Raw genomic sequence first — 26,177 nt, 5'->3', positions numbered from 1 at the left:
TGTTTTTACAACATAATAATAATCCCATAGTTCATTAATATGCGATTACAAAGAATTTCGACCACGTTTTTCTCAAATTAATGTATTTATGATTTTGCATCTTCAACATGCCCTTGCTCGGCCAATTTTTGTCTGATTTACATGAAACTTGTTTTATTTTGAAGGGAATTATGTGTAGGATCACCTCATACCAATATCTAAAATAACTAAATTTGTGACATGTGACTGGTTTTGCCATGGTGGGTCACATATGACAAAAATTATGAATAGCAGCAAAATAATAATAGCAAAGAGAAAGAACCACACTATTGGCAATATCTTGAAAGAAAATAAGTTGAGAACTTCTGACACTAGTAATAACCATATTAAGGACAAAATTTCATACAGATGTCAACCTTCTTACGAAAATTATGCAAATCATGCGTAACTATGTGTAATAATCAAGAACTAACCAGTAAAGACATGAAATCATTCAAGATTAGAGACTGTCAACTGTGCCAGTTCTTATCTTGTATTGTCTAACATGTAAAACCTGTAGTATGCAATATGTAGGCTAAACCATCACTCCTTTCAGCACTCGATTTAAGCACAGAAGATTATAAAGCTTAAAAAACCTGGCCATTCCCCCCATGTAGCCTCCCATTTTAATATACCTGGTCATGATTTCGTGTGAACCATAGTACAAAAAATTCCTGATAAAGATTAGAAAATATTGAACACAGCAGAAAGTCTGTGGATTCATAGATTTGATTCAGTTTGGCCTAACGGTTTAAATGAGTTAAATCCAGGGGGTTTCAAAATCATTCATAATCATGCATAATTTTTCCTTCCTTGTAAAATTTTACTTAAGTTTTAGTTAAGCTAACTTTTCATGTTATGTATTTAAGTCTATGCCGTCATCATTCCCACGATGTCATAACTTCCTATGATGCCATAACTCACTTCCAATCATTTTGTATTTAGTTCTTCATCCCTGAAGAAGTTAGTATTTTTACTGACGAAACATTGGATAAAACAATGTTTTTTTTTTATATTGTATTCTATTAATTATTTTATATCAACTTATCTGAATATCAAATGCATCATTTTGTGTCCCCTAGTGGGGCTGCATGCGAATAAAAGCAATCTTTTGTGCAAATCAGGGACGATAATCGAGCATATGTGTCAATATCGCAATTAACCAAGATCTTTTGGATACAAACATATATTTTAAGTTTCATTAAAATAGAATTTATGTCCCTTAAAATTAATACTCAGTTTTCATTACATGTACGGTTTGCTTTATTTACTAGAGTTCATTAACTATAATAATGTACATCCAATCACAAAAGAAATATTTTGGTCAAGTTTAGCCAATCAAAAGGCAGATTTATCTAACGGAAGAAAACAATTACCTCCCTTTGAGCAAAATTGGTATTATTTTTTGGCCATTTTCCATGAGAAATGTCCTCCCATGCATGAGATGAACAGAAGTGTTGTGTTTAAATATGTTGAGTTTCACAGCAAAACCAGGTTATTTGACATATCTGGCTAACAGACAGGAGAGGATTAAAACTCACATATAGTTTCTGATTGAATCTGGCAGTATAACCACACATCGCTGTCCTTCTTTTAATCCAAAGTCCTTGATGGCTTGTATAGCACTGTAAACAACTGAACCACTACTGCCACCTGTTCATTAGAAAAAACACAGAAGATTGGTTGTCAGGTGTCGAAACATATGCCCACAGGCCACACGCCCAACTAGATTGAACATACAACCCATTGTCACAGGTTGGAGTAATAAGCAGGTAAATAAACCCTGGATGATACTTTCATACTGATTGGATGGTAACTTTTGACGATAAGAACGTCCGCAAGGTTCAGTAAATGAAACAAGGAACCATAACTCTAGAAGAAAAGATGGAAATTGTTGAAATTAAATAGATAATATCTGATAGTCTGTGGACAGACGGTGGCAACAGCAACATAAAAACTCATTTTCATGTGGGCGTATAAAAATACAAGCAGTTGCCATGCAAGATACACCCACATTTTGCAATGTGGACAGAGAACAAGCTAAACAGAAAAGCGATTTCTCGTACAATAAGGAGCCATAATAAAAATTGTGACCTCTCTCTAGAGGATCCCCAACCTTGGTCGGGCAGTTTCTGTCCGATTTGAACTTCACTGTCACTATAGTGTAACGGTGATATATTTAAAAGGTTTTTTTAAATTGGATAAAAATTGTGACCTCTAGAGGACAAGCTAAAAACACAATCAGGGGCAATCATTCATTTAAGTTAGGGTACGATACATGCAAATGTCAAAAGGAACTGTATATTTCAACACGGTCGATCATGAAATTCTACTAGAGCAACTCCAGTTCCATTTCGGCATCTCAGACACAGTGCTGCACTGGTTCAGATCTTACCTGACCCACAGAACACAAACTATACCCGTCAACGGAATTCAATAAAATGCCACTATCCTAAAATATGGAGTGCCACAAGGGTCCGTTCTTGGACTGTTATTGTTCACTACATATACTTCTCCCTTAAGCGACATTATTTCAAATCATGGACTTGACTTCCACCTGTACGCTGATGATATGCAGCTTTATATCGCACTGAAACATTTGAAAAAGCCAAACTGGAAAACTGTGTGGCTGAAATTCGTCACTGGATGAAATCAAACCTGTTAAAACTAAATGACGATTATATACTGAACTTATAAAACTTGGTACAAAACATATTTTAAATCAAATCGGTGACGACCGTGTTAATATTGGAGACTGTGCTATATCCGTCAGTAAAACTGTTAAAAACCTTGGAGTAATAATAATAATAATAATAGACTTTATTTAAGAAGGGTTGAAGATTAGGCTATAATAGCCTTTCTAACATCCTGCCCTTCATAGAAAATATATTACAAAAGATATAGACTGATGCATTAAATAACACACCACAATAATTTACAACAGAGGAAAATATATACAAATCAATGTATTGTTTCTTACCTGGTTTGTAAATAGGACTATCCAAGAAAAAAGAAGAAGTAATTCCCACATTATATATAACAAATGATGATTCATAAATCAAATAACACTAATGCAAATAGGAACATGCACCTGCTTGCACCCACGGTGATATTGCCCATTGTCGAACATCTTCTGATTCGATCAAACTCTGTGTAACAAGCTTGTTTTTGCATACAAAATACCGACCTATGACCTAATACTGACAACATGCATTCATATAGGCGCTTGTCGAACATCTTCTGATTTGATCAAACTTTGTGTAACAATGTAGTCTTTGCATGCATGCATAAATAGAGAGCACGGGCTGAGCCTGGCTCCATGTGTTGTCAACCTTGACTACCTTGTTCTATTCATAAAAGCATGCAATCACCTTTGGAAATCACTTTGGTGTCCACTCTAGGGCGCCGTCCTCTCTAAAACAACTTAAATTTTTTTTTTTTTTTTTCAGGCGCTTTATTTGAAATGAATTTCATAATAAGTGGTATTAATTTGTGATTTTGTTTCTACTGTTAATTCTGCTTAATTGTCAGGGCTTCAAAATCTAAAAACTTGACGAAAAACAAATTGTTAATTATGGATACGGGTTTAGAATAATGTTATAGCATGATTTATTTGTTAAAGGCATGTTAATACAGTATGAACATTATTTATTACAGGTATTTTAAACCATGGCTTATTAAATATGTGTCAATACATACCAAAAATAAATCACATAAAACAGATGAATAATACAACGTAGAATTGAAAAAAAGATAGGTTGCCAGGCAATGAAACATACTCCCACAGCAGCTAAATCGTCCGAGCGGTCGACAAGGGTTGTTGCATATTTATTCCTTTGTAGGTAATTGGGGGCTTTTACAAGACAGTTCCATACAGATCAGATTATAATTTTTGCCGTTTGAGGGTTCACAAGGTTCTACAAACTGAAACAAGGGTCTCAACTCTAGAAGTAATCTACAGAAATTGATGAAATTTGACAGGCTTTTTTGTTTTACTAATTTAAATAATCCATATAAATTTCATACAGATCAGATGATCACTTTTGTCATGCAAATGTTCACAATGTTCACAATCGCCATAACTCTAGAAATTATTGATGGAAATTGCTGAAATTCAATAGACTTGTTTCACAAATTTAAATGATGCATATAAATTTCATACCTATCGGATGATAACTTTCATCAATCAAGCATTAACAAGGCTGAACAAAGTGAAACAAGGGCCATAATTCTAGAAGTAATTATTGTAAATTGCTGAAATTCAAAAGGCTTCCTGGTTTCACTAATTGAAATAATGCATATAAATTTCACAAAGATTGGATGATAACTTTCAGGGTTAGAGCGTTCACATGGTTCAATAAAGTGAAACGAGCCATAATTCTAGATGTAATAAATTTCATACAGATCGGCAGATGACTTTAGAGGTTAGAGTGTTCACAAAGTGCAACAGGGGCCATAACTCTAGAAGTAATATATGGAAATTGCTGAAATTCAATAGGATTCTTCTCTTTACTAATTTAAATAATGTATATAAATTTCAGAAAGATCGGATGATAACTTTTGGCGTAAGAGCGTTCACAAGGTTCAATGAAGTGAAACAAGGGCCATAAACTCTAGACATAATAAACGAAAATTGCTGAAATTCAATAGACTTCTTCATCTCACTAATGTAAACCATATATATCAAATTCAAAACAATCGAATAATAACTTTTGGAGTTAGAGCTTTCACAAAAAATTGTGAACGACAGGGGCGAGGGCAATATACGTCCACATTTTTATGTGGGTGTATAAAAAGTATTCAAGTATATGCATAAATGTTTCCCTTTTGTCTAAATCCCATTTATAACTGTTTGATCTCCTTTTTCAGAGCAAAGACTAGTTATTTTGATCGATACTAGAAACCACTTAAGGCTATTATATAATCAGAGAAGATATTTTATGTATTATAAAAAATAAATGTACATTTGGTTTATAGTACACATTAGTTACAATGAAATTGTAGATCAATTTTATTTCCCCTAATAAAGTCTGGCAATAAGCAGTTGTTATATAACACCTAGGTCATCATTGTTCCAAGTTGGTTATCAGCGAAGAGTAGTTTGTGCTCAGGTGGCAGTTTGCTGATTATAATTAGAAATGTAAATAACTACTATGTGAACTGGAAATTCCTTTTAATAATTTAACAAATCCAAGAATAAGAACAAACAAACAACGAATAATCCATTAATATTATTTGAAAAAACATCAAATTTCCAATAAGACAATATATTTTGGGAAATATGATGTAGAAAAATACTTGTAACATAGTCCTATAATTTAATATCAGTCCACGTACACCATGACAATGCCGGCATAGTAGCGCATGTAATAGCCATGCATCTCTCCTTTTCAATGTCATCACATATTTCTAGGCCTTGTAATATTTCTTGATTTACTATGTTGAACCACCAAACATGCAAGTAGACGAGCTGTAGTAGTGATGTGTTGATAGTTTGATAGCTGTATAATAAGTGACTCGTTTTACATCAGTTACGTCACACTAAAAGCCCTCATTTACAACCATTCCTTCCCATTTTGTTGGCACTTGGTCACGGATAAGGGTACAAGGTGAATCTTACAACACTTCAGGCAAGATCATACAGGGACCAAACATCTAAAATCAGTATGTACAAATATTCCATGAACAGTATATACAGGGTAAAATCTACAATAAAATTAAACACTAGCTACAGGGTAAAACCTCCAATAAAACTGAACACTATCTACACAGTAAAATCATCTAAACTCTGGGTGGAGATAACAGGCATAGTCGTATTGGACTCTTCATCCGGAATGAAAACATGCCACGCTTGTCCAGTCAATTAACCAGCTCAAACCGATCCGTCAACTAGAAGTCTGTCATCTTCTATAACACCCTTGCAGCAATAACAAGATACAGATCCTCCCAAGGGGGCAACAACTTCTTACTCTTGAAGGGTTTGGTAATGTTAAGTTGATGCAGCCACAAAAACCTTTCTGCTGACGAGAACAGTTTTAAATCTGAATCCAATGGATCTGCCCTTGAAGGTAAGCGTTACAGAGATCTTATTCTACTTACTGTTGCTTATTTCATTATCCGTATAACTGGGGACCATGTAAAGACCAGTCATCTCCGACGCATCCAACACCATGGAAAAGTTGATACACCCTCGAATTGCTCCAATCTTCTTGTGCAACAACACTGGTTCAGAACTCCAATCGGCATGAGACGGCTCAACATTTATGGAAGCTGTCTGGACATAAAATTTGGTAGCAGAATCTGGAGCCACCACATGTTTAATCAACTCAGAGTTAGCAAGATGTGAACCCTGTTATAAACAAACAAAGCAATTAGAGTCGTCTACAACACTGGTACAGGTTTTCTTTGAAATCACTTCCCCAACTGAAAGGGTACAATTCCATGAGTTAACGACGCATTTATTCTTTTCTAAGAAAGAGCTTTAAATGAATATTGTAACACCAGATAGCAAATAACCAGAGATCAGCTTAGACCCGAAACCTTTTAGTCCAACTGCTTTGCCTAGTGCCACCTTCTCCACCCCATTCCATAGCAGCGGTATTAATCACTGTATCAATTTGCCTCCATAACAACTGGACATGTAGAATTAACCTCACCTCAGAGGGTCCCTTCTAACAGGAAGAACTCGGTAGTCATGGATTGGGCTTTCTGTTTTTAAGACAGGTTGAACACCCTCACAGCCAGTCGACCCCTCACAGCCAGTCGACTGAAGTTTAAAGGATCGTTTCTGTCCCTAGAAATTGATTGCCACTGTGTGTGTTGATCTGCGGCGGACCCTCGAGGATTCCAAGGTAGCTTACATGACGGTGAGCAGGGACGAAACCAAGATAAGGGTTAGGAGATGGAGACTGGCTACAATCAGAAGAAGTGCAGTGACCCAAATTCTGATACCCCCGATTGGGCACTGGAGAGCTGAATCTGGAAAAGGGACGTTGGAGTGTAAGCATATTCTGCTGAATGAACCGCGTGTCATAACGCAGCATACTCTGTTGAATATCGAACATTGCTGGTCTGTCAGCAACACCACGAACTTCAAAGGTTGGTATTGTCTCCATCTGAAAGGACATTTGACGCTGTTGCATGGGAACAGGTTTAACTCCAAATATTCCTTTGAATTAGCCAGAGATCTCTTCCCGTAGGTGACAGCCCGATTCAAGGTGGACGGGGACTTCTCCATTGCCAGACGAGCCGCCTCCTTTTCCGTACAACCACACAGAAAGGCTTCTGTAGCGATCTGATCAATGGTCTCCAGATAAGCTATGGAGAATCCATCCAAGACCAGGAAATGCACCTTCTGAGCAAAATCCTTCAGAGATTCTAGCACCTTTGGATTCACCGATTGCAGTTCCCTCCTAGAGACAACAGGAGCTTCTGTTTTGTTTAAAGCAACAACGCAGCTCCTTGACCAGTGATGAATACCCGGGACGGATACCTATTTTGATGATGTACCTCAGGGCACTACCATGCAGATAATCCACCATACTAGAAAACTTCTTTCTCTCGCTCCAATGTTTGTCGGAGCACCAAACGTTCCAATTGGGTATGAAAGACCAACCAACTGAATGAATCATCCCCCGAAAACCTTACCATCTCTGGTGAGCCTGGACTGTGACCCCTTTTCGGATTGTGATTATCCTCGTCATGGGAAGACACGTCATCATCCAAAATGGTCTTAGTTTTCACCTCAGATGACGAAGGGGAAGATGTGGACATTTCGGGACGGGAACTATTCAACCTGTCTATGAAAGCATTGGCGCGAACATGTGGCACTGATCGAGAATTGGTACAATACCTCTCATCACAACCTGGCTTAGAACCTGGTGCTTGCTGAGAATTAACATCTGACATCAAGGGATCGGAAGCGAGGGCAAACGGAAGTCTTTCCTGTTGACAAGTCATTGGATTATTATCCGAATCGGGAATTTTAGTATGATAGCCATCAGCAGGGACCGAAGAATGAACATTACTCCTAAAGTGATTGGATAAAGATTTTCCATACTTACTGTTTTTTTGAATGGCGCCCAATATGTTGTTGATCACAGTGTCTGAAGTCTCATTGGAATGTGGTGGTTTAACTGGGTCAGATGGAACAGGAATGGAAGTTGTCAGCATTGATTCTGAAATGGGCAACTGTAACCCAAAGTGCTCTAACACCGAAGTAACCTTGCCAACAGGATTTTCCATTGCTTCACAATGTACTGAGCATCATACCTCCTAGTCAACTGATCATAAAGGTTCTCCTGACTAGCTTCAAACTGGGCTAAAGTCAACGCCTGTGGTGCATCTACTTGTCTGCCATCAAAGACATGCCAAAGGTAACATGGCCCTCGTCAACCCATTTGCGCCAAATATCAGGTTGCAACCCAGTCAACTCTGCCATTGTTATGATCCCTAATACTTCCCTTTCTTCTATTATATTCGCCGCCACAAATTTCCCAATCTTCTCCAGACACATTAAGGATCTCAAATCAGCGGTCTTGCATGTCTAGAGGAGACATTCTCCCTTCTTCAATCAAAACTGACAAAGAAAATTGAGAGAATACAATAGGTTATCTGTATTGTAAATTATCACCAAATGGCTGTAAGTCAATATTCAGAAGTTATTTTGTCAGACATTATCTGCCATATACCAAGTTAAATTGACTATTTATGCACCGATACCAATAACAAGTGCAACAGAGACTGTAACTGATAGAACTTGAAGAACCGACTTGAAAAGGTCAGCAAGAGTATTAATTCCTAATTCAGATAAAAATCAGTTAAGAATTAAATACGTTTTCACTGGAGGTATATCAGTAAAATTCATGAAAATTATTGAGAATAAGTACACAGACGCAGTCGTGAATGACAACAACTTACGTGACCACTTTTCTTCGTTTACGTGAAACAAAAGAAAGACAATAATTATCTGTATTAATGCTGTGATCTTTAATATTGTTATTGAAATGTCGTTTATTTACTCTTCTCTCATCTTTCTTCTTCATCCAGATATATATCAAATTACAATAGATAGGCACTTGTAGGACCTTCAGAAATCTCTGAAAGCTATGACCTAGTTTTCAAGCGTGAAATTTACATAACACCTGATTGACTCGACCTAATTGAAATTGCTGAATTAGCACTTTCTCCAGTCGATAAACCAATATCCAATCGTAGTTGTAGACGAGTGAATTTATGGCAATGCCAAAGTAATATTTCTGGACTTACTATGTTGATAGTTTGGTAGCTGTATAATAAGTGACTCGTTTTACATCAGTTACGTCACACTAATCACGTGACCTCATTTACAACAGCCTTATATTTCTTTGAATAATTTGAATAACAACTTGATAACGTTTCATCGTCTTCTCCCTGCCCACTCTTAAATTCCATCCATTGACTATGTTTCTTTTAAAACCCCATAAAATTCTACTAACTATCATTATACTTGAGTAAAGTTAATACCAATTGCCAATTCAATGAAAAACAAGATGACTTGTCATCACCATCCCACACCCTTGCACTTGTTTAGAAGGCATAAGGAAAAACAACTTCTTGGAATATCAATGGGACTAGTCAGAAGAGTCATAATCTGATCACAGTAGCTCAGCAAGGCAGGATTGCTACTCCCTGTAAGGTTTGCACAACAACCTTTGCCTACCTCCATCAGCTACTGTATGTTAAACAATAGATTTATACATCAGAAAATAAAATACTATAATAGGTTGAAGTTTGTACAAAGTTTCGAAACGATTTCTTGAATGGATAATGAAATAGCCCCAAAATCGGGACAGAAGGATGCTAGACGTAAATCCACTGCCTGTGCTAGACCCTTTTGTTATGGAAAAGGGGGGGTTTGGAACTGAATGCCAAACAGTACTTATGGAAGCTTTTATGAAAAATCTTTTTGTCTGTTCGGATGGGCATGAGGTTGGGCTAAGAGGAAAAAATAGAATTTTGGAAATTTACATAATAATGTAGGCACGTGACGTCTTGGGAGGCCATTTTGGATTTCTCATTTCTCACTAAAGCTAAAATGAAAACGAATTTTTCTCCATGAAAAACTTATGAGATATTGTTTTTTTCACTGTATTTTGATAAAGATATATAAAATGAACAAAAATATCAATAGCAGCCATAAGCAATGCCACCACGAACACGCGCATCACGTCTCTCGCTGCCATGACCACGTGCAGATTGCAATACCTTGTTTTCACTTTCACTTTCATTTTCATCCCCAAGTCCCATATCATTATCAATATAGTCAGTCAATAGATCTACACGCTCGGGATTCAGGAATTGCCTACGTCTTTTATGATCCAGCAGGCCAGCATTATTATCAACATCAGAATTATTGTCCACATTGGGCTTGTTCATCATGCACGGGAGACATAGCCATAGGCGGAACGTCGCGCAACAAATCACACACTTAATAATACCAATCACTGTCCTGACTACTATAATTATCAAGTAACTGGAAACGAATTATGTGTATCACCCGCCTCGAAATTGTCCACGTGTTGGTCAGCAAGACGTCATTCACGACTTCGTTGAGAGTGCATCATCTACGTTGTCACTATGCACTCCTCCATTTTACGGTTTGCCGCTTTGAAACCCGTGGAAATATGGTCTAGTGTATAGAAAATACAATAGATGGCACGTTTGCAGTTACGGTACTAATTTTAGCGAGGGCTTTACTGAGTACACGGTAATACCGGGTACGCGCATTTTAACGACATTTTATAAAACCCTGTACTACCGGGTAGACGCAATGAAAGGGTTAATCGCACTTTTATTTTTTTTCAAAAGTATCAAGCAATCAAACTGATTATCAACTATACATTAAGTTTCATCACTCTCTATCAGATAGAATCAAAGTTATCTTGTTCCAAAGCATCGACAAATGAAATTGCTTACCTCTGTTTAGCTTTAGCTCGAAATGTTAATCATTGAACTCAGTCAAGACATTCAGCTAATGAACATCTACATCAAGTTTAAACATTCTACCTCAATTAAAAGCAGAGTTGTTATGTTCCAAAGTCTTGACCAATCAAATTGCTTATCTATCCTTAGCCTAAGCAGAAAAGTCTCATCATCAAACTTAGTCAAGGTAATGATATAATGAATCTATACTCGGAGCTTCATCACTCTCGCTTAATTAACCAAAGTTATTGGCCCCAAAGCATCAACCAATATCAGATTGCTTATCTCTGGTTACCATAAGCAGACGGTGTTTATCATCGAACTCCATCATGGCATTCACCTAATGAACACCTACAACAAGTTTGAACATTCTACCTCAATTAGAAGGAAAGCTATTTTGTTTCAAAGTCTCGACCAATCAAATTGTTTATCACTCTGCTTACCCTAAGCAGAAAATGATTATTATGGAACTTAGTCAAGGTATTGATGTGATATAACCATACACAAAGTGTCATCACTCTCACTTAACTAGAACTAAAGTTATCGAGTCCCAAAACATCAACCAATCAAATTGCTTATCTCTGCATAAGCATTCACCTAATGAACACCTACACCAAGTTTGAACGTTCTAGCACAATTAGAAGGAGAGTTATTGTGTTCCAAAATCTCGGCCAATCCATTTGCTTATCGCTCTGCTTACCCTGAGCTGAAAATGCTCATTATCGAACTTAGTCAAGGTAATGATGTAATGAAATTATACACCAACTTTCATAACTCTCACTTAATTAGAACTAAGTTATCGTGTCCCAAAGCATCAACCAATCAAATTGCTTATCTCTGCTTACCCTAAGCAGAAAATGTTCATCTTCGCACTCCATCAAGGCATTGACCTAATCAACACCTACACCAAGTTTGAACATTCTAGCTCAATTAGAAAGTGAAGTTCTCGTGTCCCAAAAAGTGTGAAGGACAGACAGACAGACAGGCGGACAGACGGATGAACAGACAGACGGACAAACCCATTTTAATAGCCCCCTGCTTTCTTCGAAAGGCGAGAGACAAAAAATTCAAAACCATTCAACAGAGAAATTTGTTTTCATGGAAACACAAAAATTATTAAAGCCGAGAAATTTCTACTTTGCAAAAGGCACAAATACTATTACAGGTTGATGTTTGTACAGAGCTTCATGAAGATATCTTGAATAGTTTATGAGATATGCTCCAGAAAAAAAATTATGCTCCAGAAAAAAAAATTGTACACCAAAAACTAAGTCAAATTTGTTTCCATGGAAACACAAAAAATATAAATCTAAGAAATTCCGAAATAGCAAAAGGCACAACTACTGTAATAGGTTGATGTGTGTACAAAGTTTCAAAAAGATATCATCTTGAGGGTCATTCCATGTCAACTGGACCAATGGTGGGAACATGACCCCCTCCCAAAAAATTATAAAAAAATATATGTTATAGTATTTGACCTTAAACTAAGTAATCCTAAATTTTACCTCTCTAGGTTGGAAACTCGCTGAGATATGGCCATTTGAAATTAGGGTACTAAAACGGATCATAAATTCGGTAATTTTTTTCAGGTTTTTGGATGCCTTTAACTCACATTTCTAATAGGAGTAGGACTCTCTAACTTTGTAATCTAAGAGAGCTTTTGGTGAAGATTTGAATTTAGCATCACAATCATTGTCCAATGCATACTGTTCGTGCCACCAGGTGGCAAAATGTGGAATAAATGAACTATTCACTTTTATTTTCAGGATTTCCACAGCCTCTGGCAAAGTCACTATTGTATACATAAACTGCAAAATTGGCATAGTTAATGTCAGTTTGTCTTATATCATTTACAAAAGATTTTAAGTTGATGGGATATATACTTTTCCAAATATTCAGTCTCGAAATTCAATGCACACTGAAAACGTACAAAATATACTCATTTTCACCTTAAATTTTGGCCATGTGGGACAGAGGTTAAAATTCTGAAAAAGTTTGATAATAAAACTTCAAATACGCTACTATTACATACATTAAAGTCCATCTTGTGTATTTGATGGCTTATATTCTTAATTGGCACTTGAAATCTGTGCGGTGATGAAGTTTTAATGGCTGTTATCCAAATTGTTGACTTTTCACGTTGATTTTAAAATAACTTCTAAATGACCTATACTCCTGAAACGTGTCTATTTAGAGTGACTTATTGCGTAGATTACAAATATGCAATCATTTTGGATGTACATTGTAATGTTCTAATTTTATTTCGGCTCCAAAATGAGAACAAAATGGTTAATACGCTTCACAAATTGGAATAATGGGTTTTGAAGATCAGATTGAAATTATTTCTGAAAGACTTAGACCCCTTATATTTGTCATTTTAGATCAATTCTGAATATAAAATAAGAATAAAGACTCTTTGGGTCTAGAGAGTATCATTCCAATTTAGTTTGGCTTTATTAAAAATAGGTGAAAACGTGTTTTGTCTGCTTAGAAAGTTGAAGTACGACCTTATGTAGTTTCACTATCTCTAGACGCCTCAAAACTACAGGCCGCAATTCTTAACTCATCGTCTTGAAACTATGTATACAAATTTTTTTCTTATATCCTAAGGATGTTCCCTATTTTTTTTGGTGCGTGCCAGACCCCCAGTGGCAGAGAGCCACGCTCAATTTTGCATGTGTCAGTTTGTCGCCTACAAGTCACGATTCTTAATGGATTGTCTTGAAGTTGTGCACACTTATTCCTTTTACCCTAAGAATGATCGCTATTGTTTTTTGTGCATGACCAATCCCCAGGGGCAGAGCCACGCTTATTTTTTCTTTGTGTGTCTGTGTGTTTTGATCATCTTGAAAACTTTTTATACTTATTCCTTATACCTTTAGGATGACCGCCATTATTTTTGGTGCATGCCTGACCTCCAGGGGCATAGCAACACCCATTTTTTTTTATGTTTATTGCCTAGGGGCTGCAATTCTGAATGGATCATCCTGGAGAGTGACAGGGACCAGGCATGCACGAAAAGTTCAGAATTGCAACCTGTGAACGATAACATTGAAATCTGGTGTTGCTATACCCCTGAGGGTCCGCATGCACCAAAAATAATAACAGTCATCCTTTGGGTATAAGGAATATATATGAATAGTTTTCAAAACAATCCATTAAGATTAATTGCAGCATGTTCGCAAAAAAACACACAGACACACAAAGAAAAAGTGGGTGTGGCCCTGACCCCGGTTGGGCAAGGACCAAAAACAATAGCAAATATCAAGTGTTCAGTGATAGTGTAACAACATTACTGTACTTCAACTTTCTAAGCAGACAAAACAAGTTTTCCCCTGTGTTTGAAAGCAAAATTAAATTGAAACGATATACTCCCTGTAGCCAAATGAGTCTATATTCTTATTCTACATTATAAGTTGCTCTAAAATGACAAATATGAGGGGCCTAAGTCTTTCAGAAGTAATTTTAATCTGGTTGTCAAAGCCCAATATTCCAATTTGTAAAGCGGAATAACCATATTTTTCTCATTTGGGGTCCAAATAAAAATTAGAACAATACAATGTAGATCCAAATTGATTGCATATTCGTAATCTACGCAAACATTTACTCTAAATAGACACGTTTGAGGTGTATAGGTCATTTAGACGTAATTTTAAAATCAACGTGAAATGTCGACAATTTTGATGATAGCCGTTCAAACTTCATCACTGCACAGATTTCAAGTGCCAATTAGAAATAAACCATGAAATACACAAGATGGACTTTAATGTATGGTATAGTAGAGTAATTGAAGTTTTATTATCAAACTTTTTCAGAATTTTAACCTCTGTTCCACATGGGCAAAATTGAAGGTGAAAATGGGTGTATTTTGTACGTTTTCAGTGTGCATTGAATTTCGAAACTGAATATTTGGAAAAGTATATATCCCATCGACTTAGAATCTTTTGTAAATTGATATAAGACAAACATACAATAGTGACTTTGTCAGAGGCTGTGGAAATCCTGAAAATAAAAGTGAATAGTTCATTTTCGAGGCAAAATAAAATAAGAACAAAATTTGTAAATTGATAAAAGACAAACTGACATTAACTATGCCAATTTTGGAGTTTGTGTATGCAATAGTGACTTTGCCAGTGGCTGTGGAAATCCTGAAAAAAAGAGTGAATAGTTCATTTGTTCCATATTTTGCCACCTGGGGGCACGAACTGTGTGAATCTCATATTGTGTGTGATGCTAAATTCATAATCTACACCAAAAGTTGTCTTAGATTACAAAATTAGAGAGTTCTACTCCTATTAGAAATGTGATTTCAACGAACCCGAAAACCTGAAAAACAAGCCAACAGTGAGGCTGATGTCCCCCGCCGAAATAGGAAAATAATTAGAGGACACATATAAATTTATCACAAATAAGCGGAACGGACAGACAGACAAACAGACAGACGGACGAACCCATTTTAATAGTTCCCTGCTTTCTTCGAAAGGCGGGGGACAATCAAAGTAGGAGAGTTATTGTTTTCCAAAGTCTCGACCAATCAAATTGCGTATCGCTCTGCTTACTCTGAGCAGAAAATGCTCATTATCAAACTTAGTCAAGGTATTACTGTAATGAAACTATACACCAAGTTTCATCAATCTCACTTAATTAGAACTAAAGTTATCGTGTCCCAAAGCATCAACCAATCAAATTGCTTATCTCTGCTTACCCTAAGCGGAAAATGCTCATCTTCGAACTCCATCAAGGCATTGACCTAATAAACACATACACCAAGTTTGAACATTCTAGCTCAATTAAAAGTTATCGTGTCCCAAAGCATCAACCAATCAAATTGCTTATCTCTGCTTACCCTAAGCGGAAAATGCTCATCTTCGAACTCCATCAAGGCATTGACCTAATCAACACATACACCAAGTTTGAACATTCTAGCCCAATTAGGAAGAGAGTTATCGTGTCCCAAAGCATCAACCAATCAAATTGCTTATCTCTGCTTACCCTAAGCGGAAAATGCTCATCTTCAAACTCCATCAAGGCATTGACCTAATAAACACATACACCAAGTTTGAACATTCTAGCTCAATTAGGAAGAGAGTTATTGTGTCCCAAAAAGTGTGACGGACAGACAGACGGACAGACAGACGGACGAACCCATTTTAATAGTCCCCTGCTTTCTTCGAAAGGCGGGGGACAAAAATACTGAACTTGTGATCCGTTTCAGTACCCTAATTTCAAATGGCCATATCTCTGCGAATTTTAGGCCTAGAGTGGTATAATTTTGGATTTGTTAGCTTTAGTCCATGTACTGTAACATATATTTTTTATAATTTTTTGGCGGGGGTCATGTTCCCAACTTTCCGAAATTTGGTCCACTTGACATGGAATGACCCTTGAACGGATTATGAGATTTGCTCCGGAAAGAAAATCAGGATGAACGGAGTCCATTTCAATATCTCTCTATAACTTTGTTTGGCGCGGGATAATAAATAAAGCACATAATTCATGCGTCATGATTTAATCAAAGCGTTTAATTAGGAATGCATATATGATAATAAATAATGGTATTGTTTATACTCTTGTTTGGTCTATTTCATTTCTTGGTTTGAACATATCTGTGATGACAATATAATGGCTTGGAGAGTGTTTTCGTTTCAAATGGCAAATAAAATTTCCTATGAGAAACATAACAAGCCAACAGTGAGGCTGATGTCCCCCGCCGAAATCCTAAAATAAATAGATGACACATATTCATTAATCGCACATTTATTTTTTTTCAAAAGTATCAAACAATCAAACAGATTATCACCTATACACTAAGTTCCACCACTCACTATCAGATAGAATCAAAGTTATCTTGTCACAAAGCATCAACCAATGAAATTGCTTAGCTCTGTTTAGCTAACTCAGTCAAGACATTCACCTAATGAACATCTACATCAAGTTTAAACATTCTACCTAAATTAAAAGCAGAGTTAATTTAAACATATTTTATTGTTCTATAAACAACTGGATAAGACACACGTTTTACAACTCCAATACATATATACATATTACATAAATGAACTTAAATAATATTAAATAAATTTTATATGAAAAAAGACATGAAGAACACAAAAAAAAAATAATTAATAAATAAATAAACTAGTTCAAAAGATCTTGATCAATACAAAGCATGACTTGTATAATTAATTCATATTGTAAATATTTACTGACATGAATGTTTAAGCTGATATACATATATGATCACATTCTGGAAAAGCGACAAGTGTCTTTAATGTATTTTTGTACGGCTATAAATATAGAACAATTTACGCCATAGTTAAGTTTTTCATTTCCAAATAATAATAGATCGACAGTGATCGGAATACCGATCAAGTTCAAATTATTAATTTCACTGAACATCACAACATGCTTTAAGACAAATCTTGCTATGTTCCAAAGTCTTGACCAATCAAATCGTTTATTGATCCTTAGTCTAAGGATCAAAGTCTCATCATTAAATTTAGTCAAGGTAATGATGTAATGAATCTATACTCAGAGTTTCATAACTCTCACTTAATTAAAACCAAAGTTATTGTGCCCCAAAGCATCAACCAATCAGATTGCTTATCTCGGCTTACCGTAAGCAGACAATGTTTATCATCGAACTCCATCAAGGCATTCACCTAATGAATGCCTACACCAAGTTTGAACATTCTACCTCAATTAGAAGGCGAGTGATCGTGTTCGAATGTCCCGACCAATCAAATTGCTGATTGCTCTGCTTACCCTATGCAGAATATGCTTATTATGGAACTTAGTCAAGGTATTGATGTGACAAAACTATACACCATGTGTCCTCACTCTCACTTAATTAGAACTAAAGTTATATCCCTACACCGAAAATTCTCATCTTCTAACTCCGAACTCCATCAAGGCAGTCACCTAAATAAACACCTACGCCAAGTGTGAACATTCTAGCTCAATTAGAATAAGACTTATTGAATTCCAAAGTCTCGACCAATCAAATTGCTTATTGTTCTGCTTATCCTGAGCAGAAAATGCTCATTATGGAACTTAGTCAAGGTACTGATGTAATAAAACTATACACCAAATTTCATCATTCTCACTTAATTAGAACTAAAGTTATTGTGTTCCAAAGCATCAACCAATCAAATTGTTTATCTCTGCTTACCTGAGGTAGAAAATACTCATCTTCGAACTCCATCAAGGCATTGACCTAATAAACACCTACACCAAATTTGAACATTCTAGCTCAATTAGAAAGAGAGTTAGTGTGTCCCAAAAAGTGTGACCTACGGACAGACAGACAAGACGGACGAACCTATTTTATTAGTCCTCTGCTTTCTTCGAATAAATAGTATAAATTATATAATAAAAATTGGATCCACTCTACCCTTAGTTTAATAGTACAGTGGAGAAAAATCATATTTGCATTAGTGTCATTTGATATGTGAATTATCATTTGCTATATATGGTGTGTGAATTACTTTTTTCTTGGATAGCCCTATTTACAACACAGGTAAGAAACAATACTAATAGGTTTTCATTATTTGCACGATTTAATATTTATAAACTTGCTTTCGAAACATATTCGTTAATCTTATATCAATGGAGATAAGAATATATCGGATAATCAAATTGTGGTTGGTTCGGATATCGGTAAATAATGATAGGATTCATAAAGAAATAAAATATGTATAAGAACGCATGTATGTAACTACAGCACGTATAAATGCACATATACTCTTCAAAAAGAGTAGGGGATATTCAGAAACAATACAAAACTACGGAAATGCACTGCTGTTCTTATTAGAGGTAACCAGTGTATATTTTTGATTTTTGTCTTAATAAGAGTAATTGCTCCACCCATCCTCAGACATTCAGCAATTCGTCATGGCATGCTCCTAATCAACCGTCCAATCACGATTTGGGCAATGTGACCCAGTCCTCTTGCAGTGCCATGGCAGTGAGGTCGGTGGACATTGACGTTGAAGAACATGTCTCCCGATCATGTCCCAGACATGCTCTATAGGGGAATGGTCAGGACTCGTGGCTGTCCAAGGCATATGGACAATATGCTGACGCTGGAGGTAGCCATTCACGACATGAGCGCAGTGGGCACAGGCATTATCATCTTGAAAGATGAAACGTCGACCTGCACATTGAGCAAAGGGCAGAACTATTGGTGCCAGGGTATGGTCATGGTAGTACACACCAGTGACCCTTCCTTGAACAATATGCAAGTTCGTTCTGCCAGTCATGGTGATTCCTCCCCACACCATAACAGACCCACACCCGAATCTGTCATGCTGTCTGACATTAAGGTTAGCATGACGCTCATTTACACGCCTCCAAATGTGAGCATGCCTATCGGTGAAATCCAGAGTAAATCTGGGCTCGTCTGAGAACATTACACGCGCCCATAGACGATAAACCCAATTTCTACGCTGCCTACACCATTGATGCCTGTTTGCAATGGAGGCACAACAAGCAGTTGTCACGCATGCAAAGGGGCTGTATGTAGCATATTTCTGATTTCTGACACATTAAACATGTGGGATACTGCTTGCTGTGTAGAACCCATTTGAAGCATGCCAATAGCACGTAGACGTTCATCATGATGAAGACGTTTCATTGCAAATTAAATGTAACACACTAAGCAAAGATACGCTAAACAGTAAATCTTATGCAAGAACCGATAGGAAAGCAAACATGGATAGGATAAACCAGCACGCGGCAGTTTTCAGCAACCCTTCCTTGAAGTGTCAAATTTGACAATGAACCCCTCCCACATGTATGGCGCTATTGTGTGTCGCACATGCAGCTCAGTGGTTCTATTGGGGCGACAAGTTCTTCATACTCTCAAAACATGTCAAGTGTCCATGACTATTGTATCACAACCTGCATAGGTATTTGCATTTCAATATCCCTACTTTTTTTGAAGAGTATATAAAGACGTACACTTAAAACACACGTTCAAACAGGAAATCGCACAGTAAATTAGATTTAACACCTACATGTCAGATAAAGTCTGCTGGTCCTTTGGTGTAGTTATAACATGCTTTCGAGAAAACTCACCAAACAAAAATACACACCATGTCAGTCGTTCTTAAAACGTACGTTAATTAACACACTCAGTACAGAAAACGTGCCGTCGAAGAGATTTTCTACCCTAGCAATTAAAGCACCTTTCAGTCAATTTCTCACCCCTATTAGATCTTTTGCGATTATTAGAATTTTACCTATATTTGTACAAATTTACCCAAGTAGTTAGAAATCTATGTCCTAACATACAAAAATCACCTATGCTACTACTTGGTGCTGGTTACTATGACTCAAAGCCCTTTACAGGGAAGTTACAACAACTCATTTCCAGGCGCCATTTTGGACCCCAACTATCACCCCATAAAAATTATGATGTCATTGCATCATTCATTTTTACTTAAAAGGACAATAACACTCTTGCTGGCTTAACAGCTCCAGAAAATAAAAAATAGCCTTATTCTAAGTACTAGATGTGTTCGTGTCCTAACTGTTGCGTAAATTATCCATTAAATCCTATTTTACTTGTCCAGAGGGTTCAAAAATATTTTTAAATCCAAGTCACATTTGAAAAGCTTTACATCAGGCTTTTCAAATCATTTAGTTGAATTTTCCAATTTTTTAAATTAGGTGTGTTAAGATGAAATTTGTATCATCAATTAATTGGAATATTGTAAAATAGTACAATTTGTTGACCAGAATAAAGATTGGGACATATTATTCAATTACAACAAGGGTGGTATTGAGCCTTTCACAAAACGTTTAATTTATTTCCTGCAGTATTAAGAAAGATGCTAAATAGAATAGTTATTCAGACTTTTCAACAATATTGCCCAATAATCAACTAACTATAAAATTTTTTAAAGGTGGAGATTATCTTCGATTCAAATATAATACGTATATACATGGAGTTTAACGACCTACTTTTCTACTCCATCAGGGCCAATGAAGACGCGTATTTCATATTACAAATATTAAGGGTACTTTACGTGCACGCCAGTATTTACATTGGACCTCCAGAGCTTTCTTGGCCAAAACAAGGATAGAAACGAGGAATGGGGATAAAGCTGAATACAATCTTAGTGTCTCCATCTGAAATCAGACCGGTTTTGTCTGCATGTGTTGATAGTAATATGCTTATGGCAACCCAAGACCATGAGATCGGTGAAATGAAATGGGGGTTAACGTCTTACCTTTCTGCATCGACTGGGCTAATCAGATCGATGAAACATGTTATTTCACACTAAAATACGTAAATACTTACATAGACGCACAAGCCTGATCGGCAGAAATGGAAGGAGCCGAAAAAATTTACTTCGCTGGGTGCCAGTGAATTAGATGGTCGCAAACACATTTTCCTGAAATTCCAGTCTGTGACAAAAGTAACAAGAAAGAAGTCTAATATAGCCTTATTTTTTTCACTTTAAAACTAAAATCCCACTAGATTTTGGAGAAAAGGGAACAATATAACAATAAATGATATGCTTGAACAAAATCCTGTTTAAAGTCCTGGGAGTCTGTCACAGTCAAGTGCCCAAATCATGAAGCGCGCCCACAGGTGATGTTTGGAATCTGCCCCCCCCCCCCCCGAAAATTTATGAAAATTACAAGGCCGCAAAAGTGTTCCATAATAATTAAGACATCTTAACACCAATCAACAAATCAATCAATTAGACTGTTGCTGTTGCATTCACATGCTGTTGCATATTTATTTCACTAATGAATTAAATATGCCAAAACACATCACACTTAGAACAGAGTGGCACTAGACAACTTTTATTTAAATCGACACTGATTTTAAATGTTTTAACCAGTAGTCAAATTAAAGAAATTTTGATTCCCAAAACATTGATCATATATATATACAATTAATTTAATGATCGATGAACGAAAACTGGCACACAATGCGGAATGACTTCAAACCAAAAAGTAATTAATTTTGGGCACTTTATTTTGACAGCTAGAAGGCAAAAGGTGTTTTCCCAAAAAATATTATTTTAATTTTGATTTTTCAATTTTCCAGTCTGCATGAAAAATCTGATTTTTAAAAGTGTATGCAAGTTAAATATCTTTAATATTGCTTTTTATCTGGTTACCTTTTATATAACTATGTGGGGTTTTTGTTTTATAATATCTATTGACATCCCTGTCTGTCGGGTGAGCCAACTGCGACACAGAAATATAATAAGGCATATAGATAGTGAGTAGGTACTGTTATTTGGGACCCAAGATTGCATCTCAGTACACTTGACGTCATGACATGATATGGAATCTCATGGCTTCACAGTTGTCGCAACTTTATCTATATACGGTTTTGCTATGTACTTCAATTTTCATTTGTGTAGTTGTGTTTTCTTATGAGGAAACACTATAGATGATAATAAAAGATGTTAGATGATAATAAAAGATGGTTTTGTGATACACATGACTTTTGTTTTTAACCACATGAAAATGTGCGCATATAATAAGCCTATCTAACTTGAAATAAGGGCATATAACAAGTGGTTGCGATGCAAGATATGTCCATATTTTACGAAAGATGAACAAAGAACAAGCTAATATATAAGTTTCCAGGCAAAGAAACATACGCCCACAGCAGCTACATTGTACGTTCAGTCGAAAAGGGCTGTCACATATTTATGCTTTTGTAGGTAAAAGGAGCATTTACCGCACAGATATCAATTTAATACAGATCGGATGTCAACTTTTGTCTTTTAGAGTCGTTCACACGGGGTTAAACAAGGGCCATAACTCTAGAAGTAATTAATGGAAATTGCTGAAATTCAATAGGCTTGTTGATAACTTTTGTCATTAGAGCGTTCACAAGGTGCAACAAAGTTAAACAAGGGCCATAAGTCCAGAAGAAATTAACGGAAGTTATTGAAATTAAAAAGATTCTTCATCTCACTAATGCCAACAACATATATCAATTTAAAAAAAATCAGATGATAAATGTAGTCTGTCGAGTGTTCACAAGAAATTGTGGACGACGGACCGATGGACCGACAGACGGACAGACGGGGGCGACGGCAATATACGACCACATTTCCATAAAAAATGATAAAAAAACGATTTTTAATGCAATCAAGGGCCATAATTCAGGAAGATATGATCCGATATGTGCGAATATCGACAGAAACCAACATCTTTTGGTTATAGAGATATATTTCAAGTTTCATCAAAATTGGATCAAAATTGTGACTTCTAGAGGTTCCACAAGCTAAAAACGCGATTCTACGTACAATCAAGGGCCATAATTCAGGAAGTTACAATCCGATATGCGCAAAGTCGAAAGGAATCAAAATCTTTGGGTTATAATATGTATTTCAAATTTCATTAAACTCGGATCAAAATTATGCCCTTTTTTGTACAATCAGGGGCCATAATCAATGAAGTTTCGATCCAATACATGCCAATATCGAAAGGAACCGAGATCTTTTGGAGATAAACCTATATTTCAAGTTTCGTCAAAATTGAATAAGAATTCTCACCTGTAGAGTGTTCACAAACAAATTGTGGACGGACAGGCGGACGTCCAGACGGACAGAGGTGACGACAATATACATCCACATGAAAATGTGGGCGTATAAAAAAGATTGCGGGAATTGTCGGATCAAATTTTTACTACAATTTTCGTCTTCTGCACCCCTGAAAACCTATAGAAGATATAGTAAATAAATTGCATGGTTGCTATGTGATTTTGATTTTGGACCATACTGACATCTTTAACAGCTTTAAACGGACACAGCTTATCCAATTTGTGCCGGATTCAAACCAAAAATACATCATTTTGAAGGTATTGAGATGAAGAATATGAAATAATAATAACTCAATTTTCAAAATTTCTTCATTGAGACTTATCATGCCATCACCGGTCATAATGTATGTCCACTACTGGTGTCAACGTATCAAGTTTATCATGACTTGGATCCCATCTAAGTTTATGTTATTTAAATGGTTTTGGATTCCTCTCTCTTTATCTTTATTTTGATTCACATGAAAATGTGGGCCTATAAAAATTAAACTTACCACACAAAAGACCTTCTTCTCTAATCAACCTTCTGGCCAATAAGAATGATTCTTTATCTACAGATTTATACCATTTATCTACAAGCTATAAATAACACCGTACTAATATTTTGCATTTTCTCTTCTGTCAGCACTAAGTTTTGTTCATAAGATATGACATTTTTTGTTACTTGGGTACATATTAATCAACAAAAAAATAACAACTATGTTTGAAACTTGGCCCAAAGGCATGATAATAATTGGTGCTGATGACAACAAAAGTTGAATTTTCTCAATTATGCCTGGATGGATTTTCATATAATTTGGCTTGAAGAATACTACCGGTAAATGCAAGTCCAAGAAACCTAAGGGACGCCTTTTGGCTATAGACTGGCTTGTCTCGTATCCATCGAAATGCCAAACCAGCAGTTACCAAGGCAAATACACCCACATTTAGCAAGAGATGAATGGAGAACAAGCTAAAGAAAAAAAAAATTGATTTTTCGTACAATCAGGGGCCATAATCCAGGCAGTTATGGTCTGAAATGGGCAAAAATCGAAATGGACTGAGATATTTGGGATATAAAGATATATACTGAGCACTATGGAAAACGCATCACTTTTTTTCCCAAATATTTTATTACTAGGTGGTTTTGTATGTATAATATTATACAATACTATGAACTATTGCTTCACACAATGCTCCCAAACGCAAAAAATATCGGCCCGTGTGCACACAAAAAAAATTGCATGAGATGCACATGAAAAACCCAATATTCACGCGCAGCATTGTGTGTGAGACCTTTAAAAGCATGTTTTCAACTTAATGTGCAGTACATGACCTGTGAAACGTCAATCTGTCGTAATTTGTTGTTGGACATGTGAATTGAGACCACAAACTCAAAACGTGATTTTTCGTACAATCAAGGGCCATAATTCAGAAAGATATGCGCGAATATCAAAAGGATCCAAGATCCTTGAATTATAAATATGCATTTCAAGTGTCATCAAAATTGGATCAAAATTGTGACCTCTAGGAGGTTCACAACCTTGATATACCAGATGTTTACACTATTTGCGTACATGGGCGTCCTTTTTGTCCACTATTTGCGTACAAGGGGCGGCCATTTTGTCCATCAGTTTTGGTCTGATTTTCACAAAATTCGAACTCAACCATCATTAATCCTTTGAACCCTGGCATATATACCATAAATGAGCCACACCCTGGCCTGTGGGGCAAAATTTGACAATATTCAGTGACAAATTATAAAATTGCTAATCACCCAAAGTGCAAACAAAGGGGACACTCTGCAAGTATGGATCATGTGCTACCAGGAAAAATAGTTCTCAAAAATACATAGACATGCAATATGATTTTTCAAGGGAACATTTGTCACCATAGTTCCACAATTCACAAAAAAAAAAACGAAAAAAGTCAAAAATTCAATAAAAACAAATTTTATTACTCTCAACAATATGCAAAAACACCCATGCTTAGGATAATAGAGGAATGTCAGATTCTGAGTGGATTTTGAATCCTATGCAAAAAACAGTCTTATAAATAATGTCAATTATATCCAATAATTGGCTTTGTTGTGCCAGTCTCTCCAACAGTTGTAGGGTGACCCATGTACTCACAGAAATACAGTCCACCGCTGATAGTTCGAGACTACCACTGAAGCGTGCACATTCGCCGTGCCGAGACCAACTTTCTGACAGTATGATACTATAAATAGCCATGGCACGTGCAATTCTCTACAAATCTATCAACTATTACAGCCGTAAAAAATTTATTGTTGACGATTTTGAATAGCAGTTAAATTAAGCTTCTTGGTTATTACAGCAGATTTAGAAATTACGTACGTTTCATTATTTAAATCGCTTTATCATTAACTGTACTGTTAAGAGCGGCATCTTTTGGTTTAGTACAAATAATATCTCTGAATCACTTGGGTTAGGCAGGAACATGATACTAGCAGTAGTTTCATTTTACTTTTACAAGCTTCTTAAAACGATTGTTGAGCTACCTAACGTGCTTATTTCTAAATTCAATTTCTTGTTCTAGCTTTCTGTTACGTTTCGTAAAAAAGTAGTCTTGATTATCCCGACCTGTCAATCAGACGTAGAATGGTCGATAGACTGGTTAAGCG

General features: G+C 36.2%; 1 protein-coding gene across 2 annotated transcripts in view; it reads right to left on the bottom strand.

The window, feature by feature from the left end:
- The window catches only part of LOC126829638 (cystathionine beta-synthase), a 196,491-nt gene that overhangs the window by 78,289 nt on the left and 92,025 nt on the right, over positions 1 to 26,177 (bottom strand). For both annotated transcript variants that reach the window (XM_050559636.2, XM_056102637.1), the window contains exons 10-11: positions 24,049 to 24,133; positions 1,560 to 1,671 (exon numbers count right to left, since the gene is read on the bottom strand). In XM_050559636.2, coding sequence (XP_050415593.1) covers positions 1,560 to 1,671; positions 24,049 to 24,133 — 197 coding nt within the window. The remainder of the gene's footprint in view (positions 1 to 1,559; positions 1,672 to 24,048; positions 24,134 to 26,177) is intronic.

Source organism: Patella vulgata, chromosome 8 (genome assembly GCF_932274485.2).
Source record: "Patella vulgata chromosome 8, xgPatVulg1.2, whole genome shotgun sequence".
NCBI classification, from domain to species: domain Eukaryota; kingdom Metazoa; phylum Mollusca; class Gastropoda; family Patellidae; genus Patella; species Patella vulgata.
Note: the sequence above shows the minus strand (reverse complement) of the source record. Positions and strands in the feature narration are given on the sequence as shown.